At 50.1% G+C, this 18429-nt stretch overlaps 1 protein-coding gene across 5 annotated transcripts in view; it reads right to left on the bottom strand.

Annotated features, from left to right (window-relative positions):
* Positions 1 to 5099: 5099 nt before the first annotated feature.
* MS4A15 (membrane spanning 4-domains A15) overlaps positions 5100 to 18429 on the bottom strand; it is a 40054-nt gene continuing 26724 nt past the window's right edge. The window contains exons 2-8 of one of the 5 annotated variants that reach the window (XM_055294152.2): positions 18242 to 18306; positions 17909 to 18162; positions 14167 to 14289; positions 10480 to 10536; positions 8339 to 8431; positions 7873 to 7986; positions 5100 to 6219 (exon numbers count right to left, since the gene is read on the bottom strand). In XM_055294152.2, the coding sequence (XP_055150127.2) occupies positions 6109 to 6219; positions 7873 to 7986; positions 8339 to 8431; positions 10480 to 10536; positions 14167 to 14289; positions 17909 to 18133 (723 nt within the window). In that variant the 5' untranslated portion in view covers positions 18134 to 18162; positions 18242 to 18306 and the 3' untranslated portion in view covers positions 5100 to 6108. The remainder of the gene's footprint in view (positions 6220 to 7872; positions 7987 to 8338; positions 8432 to 10479; positions 10537 to 14166; positions 14290 to 17908; positions 18163 to 18241; positions 18307 to 18429) is intronic. The other 4 variants (XM_063633435.1, XM_063633405.1, XM_063633455.1 and 1 more) reach the window with 4 other exon arrangements.

Genomic DNA, 18429 nt, shown 5'->3' with positions numbered 1-18429 from the left:
TGGGGGGATGAGGCACGATAAGGCTTCCTGGAGGAAGTGGTATCTAAATGAAGGTCTGAAGGGGGGTTGGGAACTAAGCAGGACAAATAGGAGGGTTGGAAGCGGCAGAGAGCAGCCTTCCAGGCAGATGGAGCTCACAGAGGCTCAGGATGGCTCAGGGTCAAGTGTAAGTGGAGGGTGAGGAGGGATGGGGCTGGAGAGGTGAGCTGCTACATCTCCAGGGCTTTGTAAGTGTTGCTAGAGCATTTGGACTTTAGCCCAAGGGCAAAGGAGAGCCTGAATAAGTTTAGGCAGAACAGTAACATGATGACTTTGTACTTTAGAAAAATCCCTCTGGCTGTTATCTAGCCAAGAAATGCATGGGGCAGGCTCAGAGCTGGGGACGTGGCAGGAGGCTGACGCCTGATGCAGGTGAAGGGTGATGTGGTTCAAAGGTGATGTGGTTCAAAGATGCAGGTGAAGAGTGATGTGGCTCAAAGGAGGGGGATAAGGAGAGTGGACTCAGTTGAGAAACCAGAGCAAAGAGAATCAGTGGAGGATGATTCTGTGTGGCTTAGAGAGAGGGGAAACCAAGAATGATGCTTGGGTTCAGTGTTGGGTGGCCCAAAGTCTATAGGGACATCAACTGACATCAGGAACACAGGAGGGGAAATGGCTTGAGTTGGAAGAGAAGATGTGAATTCCTTTTTGTGAGACAAGAAAGTAGATGCTGAGGCTGTCTCAGTGAAAGAGATCTGGGTGGAAGATAGTGATTTGAAAACTGTCAGGATGGTGATAGATGGCTAATGTGAGCTCCGTGAGAACAGGGATCTTGGCTAATGTCTGGTGTCTCCAGAGCTTACACAGCACACACCCAATCAGCACTTGCTGAATAAAAGATGAAATGAACCTGAAGTGGTGGATGAGATCATGTAGAGAGTATGTAGTGTACACAGAGGAAATCTATGAGTAGGCAACATTTAAGAAATGGAAAGAGCCATTATTAAAACAAGGATTTTTAAAAGCCCATTGATTTTGGTGACAAGGTCAATGCAATAACCTTATAGAGAGTGATTTCAATGGGTTGAGTGGCAGTGAGGAAAATAAAGGAGAGGAGAAAAATTAACCTGCAGCTGAAAGGTTTTAGGGGGTATAGATAGGGCTTTTTAAACTGGGAGAGAATTAAATACATTGAATTTGCATTTTCAAAATTACAAATTTAAATGAGAGAACTGTAACTGAGGCAGACAAATTCTAAGGCGGTCCCAATAACCCTTCCCTTTGAGTGTGGGTAGCACCTGTGACTTGCTTCTAACCAGTAACCTATTGCAAAGGTGATGGGATGGCACTTCTATAATTATGTTCTTACATAAATCTTCATCCTGCTAGTCAACTCACTATAGGGATCGCTCCCCAGCTGGTTTCAAACAAGTAAATGTCCACGTTATGAGGTTCCCTGGGCAAGGAGCTTAGCTCAGCCTCTAGGGGCTGAGGGTAATGACAGTCAGAAAGAGGCTATGGCCCTCGGTCCCAGAGTTTCAAGAAAATGAACTCTGCCATCAACCTGAGTGAGCTTGGAAGTGGATTCTTCACCAGTTGAGTCTCCAGATAAGAGTGCAGACCAGCCGCCATCTTGAGTGCAGCTTTGTGAAGCCCTAACCAGGGGACCCAACCAAGATGCACCTGTATCTGACCACAGAAATTGTGAGGTAATATGTATGTGTGTGGCTTTAAGCCATTAAGTGTGTGGTCATTTATTGTGCAGAAATAGCTAGCTAATATAGTAACTTTTTAATTTATCTTTTTCCCACTTAAAAAAAATGGAGGCAATAACATACGGTAAAGTGCACAGGTATGTCCAAGTTGGTTAATTTTTATCTATGTATACATTCATGCAGCCATAACTCAGATCAAGATATGAAGATCTGCACTGCCCCAGGAGACTACCTCACACTCCCCTCCCCTGCTGCTCCCAAGGGCCAACAACTGTGCTGACTTCTACTACCATTAGTTTATCCAAACTGTTCTTGAAATTCCTATCAGTGGAATAACACAGAATGTGCCCTTTTATATTTGTCTTCTTTCACGTAGGCATTCATCCACGTGTTAGATGTATCGGTAGTTTGTTCTTTTTATTTATTCCTTTTTAACGAATATAGAACAGTTTATTTACCTCTATGGTTGACAGACATTTGAGTGGTTTCAAGTTTTTGCCTGTGATACATAAAGCTGTCATCAAAATCTCTTGTCCATGTCTTTTAGTGATTTCTGTTGGGTTCATATCCAGGAATAAAATTGTTGGGTTATACCGAATGTGTATGTTTAGCTTTAGTAGATATTGCCAAACATTTTTTTCCAAAGTGGTTGTATTAATTTTTACTCCCACCAGCAATGTATAAGAAGATTAGCTTCCCAAGCTAATAAACACTTCTGTAGTCAGTCTTTTAAATTTTAGCCATTCTAGTGTGTTGTGGTATCTCATTGTAGTTTTAATTTGTATTTCTCTAAGGACTAATGATGTTGAGCACATTTATTGGCCTCTTTATATCTTCTTTTGTGAAATGTCTGCTCAAGTTCTTTGCCCATTTTAAATTGAGCTCTCTATCTTTTATGTATTTATTTATTTAATTTTATTTATTTATTTTTTTGAGACAGAGTCTCACTCTGTTGTCCAGGATGGAGCACAGTGGCACAATCTCAGCTCACTACAACCTCTGCCCCCACCAGATTCAAGTGATTCTCCTGCCTCAGCCTCCCAGGTAGCTGAGATTACAGGCGCATGCCACCACGCCCAGCTAACTTTTGTATTTTCAATAGAGACGAGGTTTCACCAGGTCGGCTAGGCTGGTCTTGAACTCCTGACCTCAGGTGATCCAGCCACCTTGGCCTCTCAAAGTGCTGAGATTACAGGCATGAGCCAGTGCACCTGGCCTACTTATTATTTTTAGGAGTTATTTATATGTTCTGCACATGAGACCTATGTCAGATAAGATGTATTTCAAAATTTTCTCCCAGTATATGTTTTGCATTTTCACACTTATAATGTGATTTTTGATAAACAGAGCTCTTAATTTTCAATAAACTCCTATTTCTTTTATGGTTTTTATGTCTTTTATGGTTATTTTTGCATTTCTAGTTTAGTAAATCTTTGCTTATCCCCAAATAATATTTTCCTATGTTTTCTCTTAGAAGCTTGCTTTGTTATAAAATTTAGATCTGTGACTCATCCTGAATTAATTTTTATGTATGGTGTGAAGTAGGAATTAAGGTCCATTTTTTTCTATGCCAATATCTAATGGCTTCAGCACCATTGATTAAAAAGAACGTCATTTATCCATTTAATTGTGGGTGCCTTTACCATAGATCAAAGGACTGTATGTGAAGGTCTGTTTCTGAGCTCTCTATTTTATTCCATTCGTCTTTTTGTCTATTTTTGTGCTAAAACTATGCTGTCTAAATTATTGCTATGTAGTACATCTTGAAATCAGGTTATTTAAATCCTCCAACTTTGTCTTTCAGTTTCCTTGTATTTTTTAAGATTCTTTGAATTTCCAAATGAATTTTAGAATTAACTTGTCAATTTCCCCAAAATAAACTGCTAAAATTTTGAATAGAATCATATTGAATTGATAGATAAATTTTGAAAATCAATGCCATTTTAACAAACTTGAGCTTCTCAGTTCATGAACATAGGATATCATTTCATTGACTTAGATCTTTGTTAATTTCTCTTAGTAATGTCTTGTAGTTCTCAGAGTTCTTTTTCACAGAAATTATATCTCTACCTCCCATTTACTCTCAGTAGTGGTAGAAAACTTAATTTTGCCAATTCAGGATAACTCAGTCACTTCCAATGACTTCCAGTCCATAAACCCTCAGCCCTCATCTGTCCTTGCTAGCCTCTGCTGAGGTGTAGTTTGTCCTTGCTGGTCTCTCAGTGGTGGCCACTGTCCCCACTCTTATTTGCTGCTCATATTTGTTATAAAGTTATAGTCTCACATAATCCACATTGCACATCCGGCCACTGGCCAGCTCAGGAAACGCAGGGAGCTTTGTCATGCTTGGACTCATGTACTACATGGGAATGCAGGACTATTGTGTCACCAGGCACAGTCCCCAGCCATCTCTCTGTTGTGGCTCCATGCTGTCTGGATGTGGGACATCTCTAGGGACCTTGTAGTCTCTAATTCCTCTTAATGGATCTGTGGTTTTTGGCCTACACACTTCCTGAGGGATTCAGTCAGCAGAAGAGAGAGGGTAGCAATCCCAGCTTGGGGCTAACCTCTCTCTTTTACTCCCTCTCTCTCCCCAAACTCCTCCCCTCAGTTCTGAAATGTCTCTAGTCTCCTTTATATGGCAAGAAAACCGGTCCTAAATCTTCAAGTACATTTCCTCCAACTCTATACTTAATGGTCTTAAACTCAAAGCTCTAAATCCTCGAGTCTCCTTTCTTGATTGTAAAAGCCAAAGCTTGTTGTGTCCCTCACCCCAACTCTGCACTGGCATCATCCTGAGAGTGAATGTCCCCTTGAATGGCACCTCCCTAGCCCCACCCTCATTCCAGTGTTGAGGTCACGGCGCTTAGCTACCTCGTGGACCACGCTTCCTTTGGGAAGACTTCACAGAAGGGGCAACATTTAAATAGGGCCTTCAAGGAGGAGTGGGAGTTTGTTGGGTGAAGAAGAAGTGAGTGTGTTGAGGAATGCAGCCCTGCCTTAGTTTTGGGGATGAAGAAACAGAAGGAAGGAGGAAAAGGGGTTGGTGGGAAGCACTTAGGTTTGTACTAAGGGGAGACCAAGTGGTGAGAACACGGACTCTGACGTCACATGGAACTAAGTTCGGATCCCAGTTTTGCTCCTAACTAGCTCGGTGGCCTTGGGCATATAATTTAACACCTTTAAGCTTCAGTGTCCTTAGTTGTGGAGTGGGGATATGAAGGCATGTTTGTTTGAACCGAGATGGGGACAGAGTAAGTGTAAGGATTACACCACACAGAGCGAGGCACCCAGAGGTGCCCTTTTGTGACAGTGGGACAGTTACCCAGGTGTTCTGAGAGATGTGGGATGACCCTTGGAAGCTCCTGAGGTTAAAAAGAAAAAGTCATTGCAACAAGACCAGCTCAAAATTTAAGCCACATGGTTTATTTCCTCCTGTGGTATGGATGAGACAAGCTATCTCATCTACCAGGGCTGGTGAACACCAGGCTGACAGTGTCTCCTTATCCCCTGGAAACGAAGCCCAGGTCCCGTGGTAACCTTCTGTGGTAGCCTTGTCCTTGGGCTATGGGGGTGGGGAAGGGAGTGCTGAGAGGCACAGGGAGGTCCCAAACTGCCACTGCTGTGCCCCTGTCGATGCTGGCTGTGGTGGCGCCTTAGGAGTGGGCTGGCGTCAGCTCTCCCCTGCAACCTCCCCTCCCTTGGGAAATGGTGGGGGCGGGGGGCAGGGCAAATGCTGACTTCATATTACAGACAAGGAAAATGAGGGTTTCCAGGAAGCAGGGGGACAATGCCTGGCCTAGACCCAGGACTTCAGGGAGCCTGGGGAGCTGGAAGGGCCTGATGAACCTTATCTGGTTCAACACTCTAGTTTCCAAATGGGAAACCTGAGGTCCACGGATGTGGCAACAGATGACAAAGGACAGAGCTGACCTTGGGGCCAGGAGACCTGCCGCCAGGCCACTGCCCTGCTGTGAGGCCTTGGCCTGGTATCGGCACCTCTGTGAAATGCCAGAGTCAGACTCTTCCATTCTGGAGGATTCCGGGCTCTCTGACCTTCCCGAGGCCTGAGGGTCAGGGCAGGCCTCGAACCTGAGTCTCCAGTGAGGCCAGAAATGAGCACAGAAATGCTTAGATGCACAAGGTGGGTGTCCCTGGAAGGGTGACAGGGCTCGGGGTGCTGAAGGACACACACCCCTGACGTCAGCCTGGTGTCTTTTAGAAAGAAACCACTGGGGAAAGTGTGGGAGAGACGTCCCTGGGCACGCTTCACTCAGATGCCGGAGCATGTGTGGATGTGGTGAGGGAGGGCAGCTGGGATGGGGCTGGCCCCTGATGAACAAGGTGGGGGTGGGGAGAGGCTGGGCCCAGAGGGAAAAGGCTGGACTCCACCCACAGGTGCCACATCTGCTACTCAGACGACTCCTTGGGCATATGCCACATTGTCATAGGCAGGGGGTGGAGAGGCTGCCGGGCTGGGGATGTTGAAGTCTGCGGTGAAGGCGTTTGGCAGGAAGATCACAGGCTGCAAAGAAAACAGCACTGAGCATCCTGGAGGACGCTGGAGCTTCAGGGTAGTGTCGCAATAGTGCCCCCTTGTGGGTAATCTGAGAACAGCGCCCTGGTACTGAATTCCGCAAGTCTGAATCGCATGCTCAGGGCTCTCTGTGCAACCAATATTTCAAACAACATTTACTGGGGCCAACTATGATCCAGGCATTGGGAGTACAGCAGTGAACAAAACAGACAAAAGTCCCATTTCTCCAGGCGCTAACATTCTGCTGTTCTTGTTCTTTTCTTTTTTCTTTTTTTTTTTTGAGATGGAGTTTCGCTCTTGTCGCCCAGGCTGGAGTGCAATGGCGTGATGTCGGCTCACTGCAACCTCCGCCTCCTGGGCTCAAGCTATTCTCCTGCCTCAGCCTCCCGAGTAGCTGGGATTACAGGCACCTGCCACCACGCCCGGCTAATTTTTTGTATTTTTAGTAGAGACAGGGTTTCATCATGTTGGCCAGGCTGGTCTTGAACTCCTGACCTCAGGTAATCCGCCCGCCTCGGCCTCCCAAAGTGCTGGGATTACAGGCATGAGCCACCGCGCCTGGCTCTGCTGTTCTTTCTCTCCCGACTGCCCTGGCCTGGTTCAGGACTTCGCTCTCTCTTGCCTGCACCATGGCACCAGCCTCCTTGCAGCTTCCTGACCTCCAGCCCCTGCTTGTCCGCCCTCTCCACCTTCTGGCACTGGACAAATCCTCTTGACTGATTTCCCTGAACCAGCTCACTCCCCTGCTCAGACCTTCAATCCCCTCACCCTCAATGCATCCCATCGTGCACATGCCAAGGGCACCCCACCCTGTGGCCTGCATTTGCCTGCCCAAGGCAGCCTTTGCTCCAACTGGTTCCCCTGCCTTGAACACTCACTCCAGCCCCTTTCTGTCATCACTGTCCTCCATTTTTTTTTGGAAATCAAAGCTTAGTTTCCAACGGCATTATGCTGCCCTCCCTGATGCCCCCGTCTCCCATGTGGCCTGGGAACTCCAAAAAGTCCCACTCCTCTGGGTGCAGCACTGCCCCCATGCCCCGAGCCCCAGCCTTCCATTCTGCAAGGCTCCCTGCGGGGCTGCACAGAGCAGTGGCCCTGTGGGTGCTGGTGCACCCAGTGCCACGGGGAGAGCAGTCCTGTCTTCACTGACCTGCGAAGACGTCTTTGGTTTTGTTTTGGTTTTAGAGACAGCCTTGCTCTGTCACCCAGGCTGAAGGGCAGTGGTGTGATCATAGCTCACTGCAGCCTCAACCTCCTGGGCTCAAGCCATCCTCCTGCCTCAGCCTCCCAACTAGCTAGGAGTACAGGCATGTATCACCACACATGGCTAATTAAAAATACATTTTTTTTGTAGCGATAGGATCTTTTTATGTTACCCAGGCTTGTCTCAAACTCCAGGGCTCAAGAGATCCTCCCATCTCATTTTTCAAAGTGCTGGGGTTAAGGGCATGAGTCACCATGCCCAGCCCAAAGACTTCTTTGGGCCCCCTGACACGGATGGGACACCCCTCCTAGCGCTGTCTCTTCTTATTGCTTCCCAGAGTGCAGAAGGAGGGGCTGGAGTCAGAGTGGGCTCCCAGACAACTGCCTTCCACAGAGGCTCAGCTCAGGTTTAGTGGACGTGGGGGTGGGGGTACTCACTGCACTGGCCTGGGCATGGGTGGCTTGGCACCGGAAGTGAGTGGCAATGACTGCGATGAAGAACTCCAGGATGGTGAAGATAGTGAGCACAGCCAGATAGCCCCTGTCCACATCCTGGGGACCAAAACCCACAGAAAGGTGAGCCCAGAGTTCTAGAGTAAGGGGGTCCCCCGAGTGAGAACCACTTGCCCAAGGTCACACAGCTAGTTGGGAGCAGAGCTGTGACTGGAGCCAGTCCCCCTGCCGCCAGTCCTGCACCCTCCCCTTCACCCTGCAGGCTGCCTCCTTGCTCCTTCTGATGCCTATCTTGGGGAAGGCTCAGAGGATCCATGGATTCATGGGGTCTGTAGGGACTGGCAGGCCCTGCCAATGTCCTGGCACTGCAAACTCTCACCTCCCTGCCCTCCTGGACATGGCCGCATCATTTTCCAAGTTTTCCCACCCCGAGGGCCATCTGACAACGCACCCAGTTAGTAACACCAAAATCCATGAGCAGAATGGCTGTCCCAGCAAAGGCCGCCATGACGCTGAGGATGTTGGTGCCCAGGCTGCTCCTCACCTGCAGAGAGCAGAGAGACAGGAGCAGAGGGAAGAGGCAAAGAGAAGGAGAAAAGGCAGGGGCTGTGGCTCTGCTGCTCAGCCCCCAGCACACTGCCTCCCACAGCCAAGGAGGCAGTGGCCATACCACCCTGCACGCGGCTGTGTTCTCATTGACTGCTCCCCTTTTCTCTTCTCCTCCCCTGGGACCTCAGTCGGAGGTCTTGTTGTCTCTCTTTCCTTCTCTTGTCTTCTTGGAAGCTGCTAGGGAGAAGGGCACCACCTCCTTTACAGCCTCTCTGGGTGGAGTTTGCAGCCTCCAGCCTACCCCGTACTGTGGCTCCCTCAACCCCAGGCCCAGCACCTCACAGGAGCAGCTGCAGCTGAGGCCTGCTCAGGGGTGTGGGTTGGGGGAAGTCCTTTGCTGTGGACACTGAGGCCTGGTTGGGAGAGGGTTGAGTTCATTTCCATGAGGTCCCAGGAAGCAGCTGGCGGAGTGAGGCACTGCAGACACTGGTGGGGCTCCAGGCAGGGGAGACAGGAGAGGCAGGAGCTGAAGGTCTGAAGTCTGGGTGGGCTGAGAGGCCTAGGACTCCAGGGTCTGAAGAGCGTGCAGGGCAAGTGACTCCCGGGGTGGTCCAGGCAGCCACCCAGGCATCACCATCCCCGTGCAGCCAGAACCTGACGGTCTCGTGACCCATAGCTGGAGCCTTCTGGTTAAACTGCCCCAAGGGGAAACATTCATGGGTGGGCTGGGGACTCTAGGACCTCTTCAGGTTTAAAGACCCCTGATTCTTCTTTTTAAATGGCAATCAGGAGGTCATTGAGATCAGAAGAACCTCAGAAGAAATCCATTAATTGATTAATTAAGCCAAAAGCTTTTATTGAGCACCTACTGCCTGCCAGGCACTATACAAAGTACTGTGAGTCCAACAGAGAGTAAGTCAGGTCTTGTCCTCCTGGAGCTCATGGCCTGGGGGACACTGGGTTTGGTCCAGAGAGTCCTCTCTTCTAGTCCTGCCCCTCCACAACCCATTCTCTGCCCAGCACCTGGGATACCTCTCAAGTATGGAAACAGGGCAAGGAATCCCCTGCTGAAGCCTCCGTGGTCTCTCATTGTCCTTAAAACAAATCCTGAACTTGGCATTTAGGCTCTGAGTCACCGCCCCAGCCTCTCCCTCTCGGCCCGCCCCTTGCCTGTGATGAGGACTCTGGTCCCCCGTCCAGCCATGGCGTTTCCCGACCAGGCTCTTCCATGGTTGTTGCCCTCTGAACTGTGAAGACTCGGTTCCGTGACCCCTGCTCAGGGACTCCAGACCGTCCCAGCTGAGCTTAGAATGACTCATATTATCCTGCCTGCTTCCTTTCAGCACTTCTATGCTTGGCAACTATCTTTGTTAGTTTGCTTTACGGGTGTCTTACAAGGCACCAGAAGGTAAGTGCCATGACCTTCACTGCTGTGTTCATGACCTTCGCCGCCGTGTTCATGATCTTCATTGCCGTGTTCTCTGAGCCTGACATAAAGCTCACGCCCTCCTGTTCAAAGCCTCCATCGCCTCCCAGTGCCTGCAGAAGGCACCAAGCCTTCCACGATCCAGCCCCATCATGGGATTAAATCTCCCTATCTAACTTCTTTCCACTTTCCTTCTCCTACCTTTGCCTTCGTTGGACGGAGCCAGGCGTGGTTTCAGTGGCGACCCTGCCCACACTCCTCCGTGCATTCTCCAGCTTTCCCTGTGGCATTTCTAAGTCCTCTCTGCTCACCAAGGCCCAGCAGGTCTCTTACAGGAGATCGTCTAGCATCTTTCCTTTCTCAGAATGACCACGAGCATTTTATCCATGGACCTCACTTTCCACCCTGGTTTGTGTATTGAAAGAGTATCCCTGTCTTCTTCTCCTGGACATGCACAGTCTGCGTCTGGTCTGCCTGGGTGGTGCCCCTCCCCAGGCACTTTGCAGTTCCCCTGAAGTGCTGGGGAATGAGCTGAAGGAGTGGATGGGAGGGGCAGGGTAGAGTGAGATTTAGCTGTGGCCTCATCCCCACCCCTGGGTCCCCCTGTTCACACTCACCAGGCAGCTGGTGTGGTTCTTCTCGGCTGCCACTGAGAGGGATCCGGAGATGATGAACTGTATGGGGAGAGGGGACCCAGTGAGGCCTCAGCCAGGACCCTGGGCAGGGCACACCCTGCTTGGGATCTGTCAAGAGGTGCCAGGGAGAGACAACAGCCTCCTGATGCCACTTTCTCTGCCAGGCAGGCACCTTGGGGTCTCTCAGTAGGGGTGTCCCCTGTCCAGAGAACTAGGGCTGTGGCTTACAAGGTGAGTGTTTTCATTGACATCATATCATCAGGGCCTCATGGGGAAGGCATTGTTCCTTCAAACATTCACTCATCAAACATTTACTGAGTGAGGCTGAATGTGGTAGCTCATGCCTGTAATCCCAGAAGTTTGGGAGGCTGAGGCAGGAGGATCACTTGAAGTCAAGAGTTCAAGACCAGCCTGGCCAACATGGTGAAACTCCAGTCTCTACTAAAAATACAAAAATGAGCTGGGCATAGTGGCGTGCAACTGTAATCCCAGCTACTTGGGAGGCTAAGGAGCAAGAAGCACTTGAATCTGGGAGGCGGAGGTTGCAGTGAGCCAAGATAGTGCCACTGCACTCCAGCCTGGGGGACAGAGTGAGACTCTGTCTCAAAACAAAAAACAAAAAAAACCAAACATTTTCTGAGTGGCAGTTATGTGCCAGGAACATAACAGAGTTGAATAAGGCAGACCAGATCTCGGCCCTCAAGGAGCTTATATTCTTTTTTTTTTTTTAAGACAGAGTCTTGCTCTGTCACCCAGGCTGGAGTGCAGTGGCATGATCTCGGCTCACTGCAACCTCCGCCTCCCAGGTTCAAGCGATTCTCCTGCGCCAGCCTCCCAAGCAGCTGGGACTACAGACGCCCGTCACCACACCCGGCTAATTTTAGTATTTTTAGTAGAGACGAGGTTTCACCATATTGGTCAGGCTGGTCTTGAACTCCTGACCTCGTGATCCACCTGCTTCAGTCTCCCAAAGTGCTGGGATTACAGGCATGAGCCACCATGCCCGGCCAGATCTTATATTCTAATTGGGGAAGACTGACACTTAGCAAACAGTGAAGAAAAGTACAGACAGTGGTGCTAAGAGCTGTGATGAAATCATAGCGGTCACCGGGGCTACTCGAGGTCGGGTGGGTGTCAGGGTTGTCTCTGTGAGCTGGGATGACAACAGCCGGGCACAAAGCTGCCCATAAGGATAGCCCAGGGACCTGCATCATGGCATCTATGTACTTGGCAGTCACCTGACACACTGAGGTGGGGCTGGCCCTGTGTCTGCTGAGCTGAGAGGATGGGGCTGAGCAGCGCTGCGCCACTCTGGGCCTGCAGCTTAGCAGGTCTGCAATTTGCAGGGGGCACTCAGCTGCCATGCTGGGGAGACCACAGGGTCAGTGGTGGGTGGAGGAGGCCCTGGGGTGACATGGAAACAGAGGACCAGGAAGGAGTCACTACAGGTCTCAAGCAGGTGTAGCTCAGCGTGGTGGCCATGGGGGTGGGAAGAAGGGGACACACTCAGGCTATGCTCTGGAGGGTGAGCCGGCGGGACCGGCTGCTGGGGTGGATGCGCAGCAGGGAAAGAAGACTCTAGGACAATTCTTGGGATGTGTTTACCTTTGGCAGTTGGGTGGCTGGAGGTGCCATCTGCTGAGATGAGGAGGTGATAGGAGGGATGGGGTTGGGGACAAGCCTATGGCAGGAATCAAGTTTCATTTTGATATACTGAGTTGCCTCTTCAATATCAAGTGGAGTTGTCGAGAGGGCAGCTGGGTTTAGAATCTGGCTCTCTGGGCTGGAGACAGGCATGATGTCTTATTGATGAGAAAGTCAAGCCCCAGAGACAGGCAGCGACTTGCCCAGGTTCACACAGAGAAGGAGGCCTGGCTGCACCCCCACGCCAGCTGACTGCCTCTTTCCTTCTGTTCCAACTCATCCCCTATCCTGGAATTCTGGGAATTTTCAACTAAGGACTCCTTTGAGCCTCCAAGAAAAGCTATGAGCCTGATTTCTAGAAAAATGCACATAATACCCCTGTACTTTCAGGGGTCCCCAGACGTCAGCGATGTGAAGATCCAACACAAAGATTAAATGTTGGAGCTCACACGTGTCCTGCCAGGATCTCCTGACCCTAATGTCTCCTGAGATTGAAAATCAAGTTTTTGCTTTTGTTCCTTCCCCCATTTTTGAAGCTTTACTGGGCATATTTGTGATAAAGTCTGGCAGGAGGGGGCTCAGAGGGGAAAGTGACCCCTTTGTTTCTTCCTGTTGTGATTTCTCCCCGTGGGTTCTCCCGATTGCAAAATTTTCCTCCACCTTCAGGTCAGGGGGACCATTCAAAGGGCCAGAGCTTGTCCCCAAGCATGGCAAGGTGACCATCCTGATCTGGTTGTGATGTGTCAGCCACTTTGTCCTCCCTGAACCCCATTCTGGTGGATTTTGCGCTCTTGCTGGAGGCAGCCTGGGCAGGGGAAGAAAGTCACTGTGCCTCGGTTCTGGAACCAGCACTCACGCAATGGAGACCCCTTTTATGCAAATCTCTGTTTTTCTCTCGAAAAAGGGAATCGCTCAACAGTCACCATTTGGTGCAGAATTTTAGGGTTAGTAATCCACTCACCATGCACCTTATCTCTTGATTTCCTCTGCAAACTATGGGGTAGGCAGGGCCAGATCTATGAGCCCAAGTTTTAGATGAGGAAGTTGAGTCTTGAGATTCAGCGACACGCCCCAGGGACTCCACCCTAACATGCGGTGGAGCTGAGATTCAGACCCCGTTGACCTGACCCTGAGGCCTGTGCTTCCTTGGGGTGGCTGGAGGCTCTGGTGATGTGTTGATGGGGGTGCAAACACCAGGGTTCACTGTATACACTCAAGTGCCCTTTAATGTTGGCAATGACAAGGACTCACCTGCCTGTTTTCCGGTAGGGGTGAGTGGCCAGTTTGGCCGGAAGGAGGTCAAAGGAATGGGCTTCAGAGCTGGTTGGACTCCCAGGGGACAGAGCTCCTGGAGGGCTGGGACCCAACTCAGGGAGCTAGAGGGTTTCTGCAGGAGGGGTTTAGTTGCGGGGTGAGGCTTAGGATCTGGGCAGTGCAGGTGGTTTGCACCCAGCCCTGATGCCCTCCATCCCTTTTTTTTTTTCCTTTTTGAGGTGGAGTCTTGCTCTGTCGCCCAGGCTGGAGTGCAGTGGCAAGATCTCAGCTCACTGCAACCTCCTCCTCCCGGGTTAAAGCGATTCACCTGCCTCAGCCTCCCAAGTAGCTGGGATTACAGGCATATACCACCTTGCCCGCCTAATTTTTGTATTTTTAGTAGAGACGGGGTATCACCATGTTGGTCAGGCTGGCCTCCAACTACTGACCTCAAGTGATCTGCCCGCCTCGGCCTCCCAAAGTGCTGGGATTACAGGCATGAGCCACCGTGCCCGGCCTTTCCCGTCCTTTTTGGCAGCTTCTCTGGCTGTTTGCTGGGAGCTTTTGATCCGCAGGAGTGGGGTCAGGCTCAAGTTTATGGTGAGGGTTTGGAGGGAGTTAGATTTAGACTCTAGCTCTTCTAGGAAGTGCCTCCAGTCCCCCACCTAGGAGAGGCTGTGCCCAGGAGGATGGTGGGGATGGGCGCGTGGGGGAGAGGTGAGCCTGGGCAGCATCCCCCCTACCCTCCCTCTCCATGGCCCCGGCACTCACGCAGGCTCCTCCCCAGAAGGGGACACCGCCCTCGATGAAGAAGATGCCCACGTGGCCGCGGCGAACCAAGAGCAGCACGCTGCCAAAGCCCAGGTGGATGAGGCCGATGAGGATCTGCACCGTCTGCGGGAAGCCCGGAGGCTCAGTGCTGCGGGCCCTGTTCCACACCTCCCCCTGCCGGCCCCGCGGAGAGCGTGGCTGGCCCCGCCCTCCTCTAGCTTGTTGGCGACTGGGAAAGAAACTCAGACTCTGTTCTTTAGAGGCGACATTATTACAGAAACCAATAGAGACACTTTTAAGGAGAAAGCTAGTTCCCCGCAGCCTACGGGACCCACAAAGCACAGCTCTCAGCCAACCTGCCTCCTGCTTTCTGCTCTGATCCATGGATCTCAAGCATCGCTGTGTCCCTACCTGGCTTTCTCAGGACTCAGTTCAATGGCCCAACATTCCCTGCACCGCATGCCTCACCTTGCCCTTCCTCATCCCCTACCACCCTGTCAATCTGCAGCGAGCACCTTCTCCTAGAGCATCTTTCTATTTCAGTGTGCATCACTGATCGTCCCAGCCCTGTGCAGCAGCTGCCTCTCAGCCTGCTGAAATCTCCAGTGGGATTTTTCTCTTTCTAAGAGTTGGTTTACCAGCACCCTACTAGTCTATGCCCAGAAGTGGGATGGTTTTCCCAAGTGTGAGCTTCTAGTAAGGTCTGCCACATAGCAGAAACATTGCAACGTTTTGGGTAACTATTGAATTCTGGAACTGAGTGGAAAGAGATGTTGAAGACCGCTGGAATCCAGCCCTGGGAGCCCAGGAGCCACTTCCGGCTCCGTGACTTTCAAGGGGACTCCAGTGACCAGTACTCACCACTACCCAAACCAGCATGGTGCTTCTATGGGCAGTTCTGACAGGGAACAACTAAAATTGTCATCTCAGCATCACATGGAATATATGTTTCTTTCTAACATGAGTGCCAAGTATTTGGATATTCATGGACATGAGCCCCTGAATCTTCAGCTTCTTTTTCTCTTCAGCTACATGTCTTTCATCTTTTCAGTGTCCTCACAGGGCGCAGCATGGCATGGCGTCCAAGGCGCCAGCGTTGCTCCCCTTCCTGGTAGATCTTTCCCCTGCGGATAGACCACCACAGCCACTGCCATTACGCCTTGGGAAACACCAGCTGCCGCTTATTGAATGCCTGTCTATGCTAAGCACTGTGCTGGGGGTTTTACAGATGTGGTCTCATTTAATCCTAATGAGAAGAGGTAGGTTATTACTATTATATTATTGTTATTTTTGAGGAGCTTCACTCTCGTTGCCCAGGCTGGAGTGCAATGGTGCGATCTTGGCTCGCTGCAACCTCTGCCTCCCAGGTTCAAGTGATTATCCTGCCTCAGCCTCCTGAGTAGTGGGGATTACAGGTGCCTGCCACCCTGCCTGGCTAATTTTTGTATTTTTGGTAGAGATGGGGTTTCACCATGTTGGCCAGGCTGGTCTCGAACTCCTGACCTCAGGTGATCCACCCACCTCAGCCTCCCAAAGTGCTGGGATTACAGGCGTGAGCCACCGTGCCCCGCCAGAGGTAGGTTACTATTATCCTAATTTTGGATATGAGGAAACTGAGGGTCAGAGATGTTCAGTAACTTGCCCGAAGTGTCCCAGCTATGAGGCGGCAGGCCAGCTAAGTCTGCAGTGGTATTCTTAGTGGGTGGCATTCCATAACTCTTATTTGTATTTTCCACTTTTTTGTGCTTTTCGGCAGTTTGTTTGTCTTATCAATTTTTTTTTTTTTTGGAGGGGTAGAGCACTGGTTCCCAGGGTCTGCTCTGAGGCGTCGGAATTCCAGCAATTGTTGACCCCCTCTTTGTCCACTGTCTCCATGGGCCACAAGTCAGTGGCTGTGTGGCCCTTGGTGTCTGTGCCCCCAGTCCAGTCCCCCCCTGCACCAATGGGTGTGGTGCAGCTATTAGGGTAGAATTCCAACATGTTTGAGCCAGAGGTCCTGGATGCCACAAAGCAGAGGGGTGGAAGTAGAACTTTAGGGTCAGCCATCCCTAGTTTACAGGATGCCATTTATCAGCAGTGTGGCCTTAGGCAAATGACTTAGTCTTAAGAAACCTCAGTTTCCTAATCTGTCTAATAGGAACGATGATCCCCTTCTTACAAGGTGGTGGTGAGAATCTAGTGAGATGATGCACGCAAAGTCGCCGGCACAGTATGTGCACCTCTCAGAGATGCTTCATAAGCAAGAGCTGTCATCATCTTCACCTTCATCATCATCATCACCATTGCTTAATCTATGCTTTCATCTTCTACTTGGAGAAACTGAGGCCAAGGAACATACTGAAGAATCTACATATATGTGTGTATAATTAAAATAGCAGGCGGCCATTAGCCTGTCTCCATAATTTGAGTTCCTACATAACAAACTGCAACCCAACCAGTACATAAACACACTGAAACCTAACCTAGGAGTAAATTTTTATAACAGATAGCTGGGTTGCAGCTAATGACAAACAGCTTCAGCCAACTGATCAGACTATGCCCAAATAAGGCAAATGCCTCATGACGTGATGCCCAAATAAGGCAGACACCTAGCTGCAGCTGATCGGGAGATTACTTCACTTCTGTGTTTGGCCTATAAGAGCTTGCTGTGCACACTGCTGGATGGAGCTCTCTGAACCTCTTCTGGTTTTGAGTGCTGCCAGATTCCTGAATTATTCTTAGCTCACATAAACTCTGTTAAATTTAATTTGTTTAAAGCTTTTCTTTTTCTTTTTTTTTGAGATGGGTTCTCACGCTGTTGCCCAGGCTGGAGTGCAGTGGCACAATCTCAGCTCACTGCAACCTCCGCCTCCTGAGTTCAAGCAATTCTCCTGCCTCAGCCTCCCGAGTAGCTGGGACTACAGGCACACAGCTCCATGCCCAGCTAATTTTTGCATTTCTAGTAGAGATGGGGTTTCACCATGTTGGCCAGGATGGTCTTGATCTCCTGACTTCGTGATCCACCCGCCTTGGCCTCCCAAAATGCTGGGATTACAGGGTGTAAGCCACTGTGCCTGGCCTAAAGCTTTTCTTTTTAACACTACATGTATACACATACACGTGCAAATGTGTGTATGTATCTTTCTATCTTTACCTAATATTTTATGCCTTCAGTATTTTATTGAGACCAAAATAGCTCAAGGCCATCTGAGATTGAAATCCTTAATGCGCCTTCAGCTCTATCAGGGCTGACTTTCATCTACCACTTTCATTCCATCTCATCTCCCCCTTTCCTTTGCTCATTACATTCCAGCTATGTCAAGCTTTCACCTCTTCCTTTAACAGCCACACTCATTCCCAAGGCCTTTGCACTTGCTGTTCTCTCTACCTGGTGAACCCTCCCTCTCCAGCTCCTCCACCAGCTCTTCCCTTGGCTGGCTTCAATCTAACAGCCAGGTTTGGGCTTCAATGTCATCTCCCCCGAGAGAAGTTTCCATCTACCCTCGCTAGTCTTCCCCTTAGCCCTAGTCATCATTTTCAACCTTGCTTTTCTCTTTGGAGGTTTCTGAGTCATTTGTTTACCGGTTTACTCTCTGTGAGCTTTATGCGGGAAGGGTGCTTGTCTACCTGGTGCATGGCTGAATCTTTGAGTCATTACTAAGTGTTTGTTAACTGCCTTCTCCCCCCTACAAAACATGCATGAATGTTCCGGTGCTGGGATACTCACTACCTGCCTCAGGTTGTGCAGAGAGGCTGTTCTTACCCCCAAAACTTTGGGCTCTCCTGTCAGGAATGTCTCCACAGGCCGCAAGTCAGGTGGCTGTGTGGCCCTTGGTATCTGTACCCCCAGCGGTGGCTCCTCAAACTGCATAATCCCTGGAGGTTGGCACATGGATGTGGGCGGAATGGCTGGAGGTGGGCAGAGGCCACTGGCATTGCTTGGCGGGATGACAACAAACACTCCACTGCTGGCGGGAGCTGCAGACATCGTGTTCAGAGAGCCTGGAAAACAAAGGCCTGGGAGATAATAATGGTAATGATGATTGTCACACATGTGCATAAAGCTTTTTAGCTGATAAGCAACGTGCCTACTTACCCTTGCTTACTGCAGCCCTGTGAGGATGGCCCCAAACGCTCTCATCAAAGCTGGGGAAGCTGAGACTAAGAGAAGCGAAAGATGTCTGAGGTCGAGGGCCTCTAGGTGGGGTAAGACTGAGATTTGAATTCCAGTCTCTCTGGTTTCAAAGGGCCCTGCTCTTAATCTCTGAGCTATATTATGTGGAA

This window comes from Symphalangus syndactylus, chromosome 1, assembly GCF_028878055.3.
Source record: "Symphalangus syndactylus isolate Jambi chromosome 1, NHGRI_mSymSyn1-v2.1_pri, whole genome shotgun sequence".
Taxonomy (NCBI): Eukaryota; Metazoa; Chordata; class Mammalia; order Primates; family Hylobatidae; genus Symphalangus; species Symphalangus syndactylus.
Note: the sequence above shows the minus strand (reverse complement) of the source record. Positions and strands in the feature narration are given on the sequence as shown.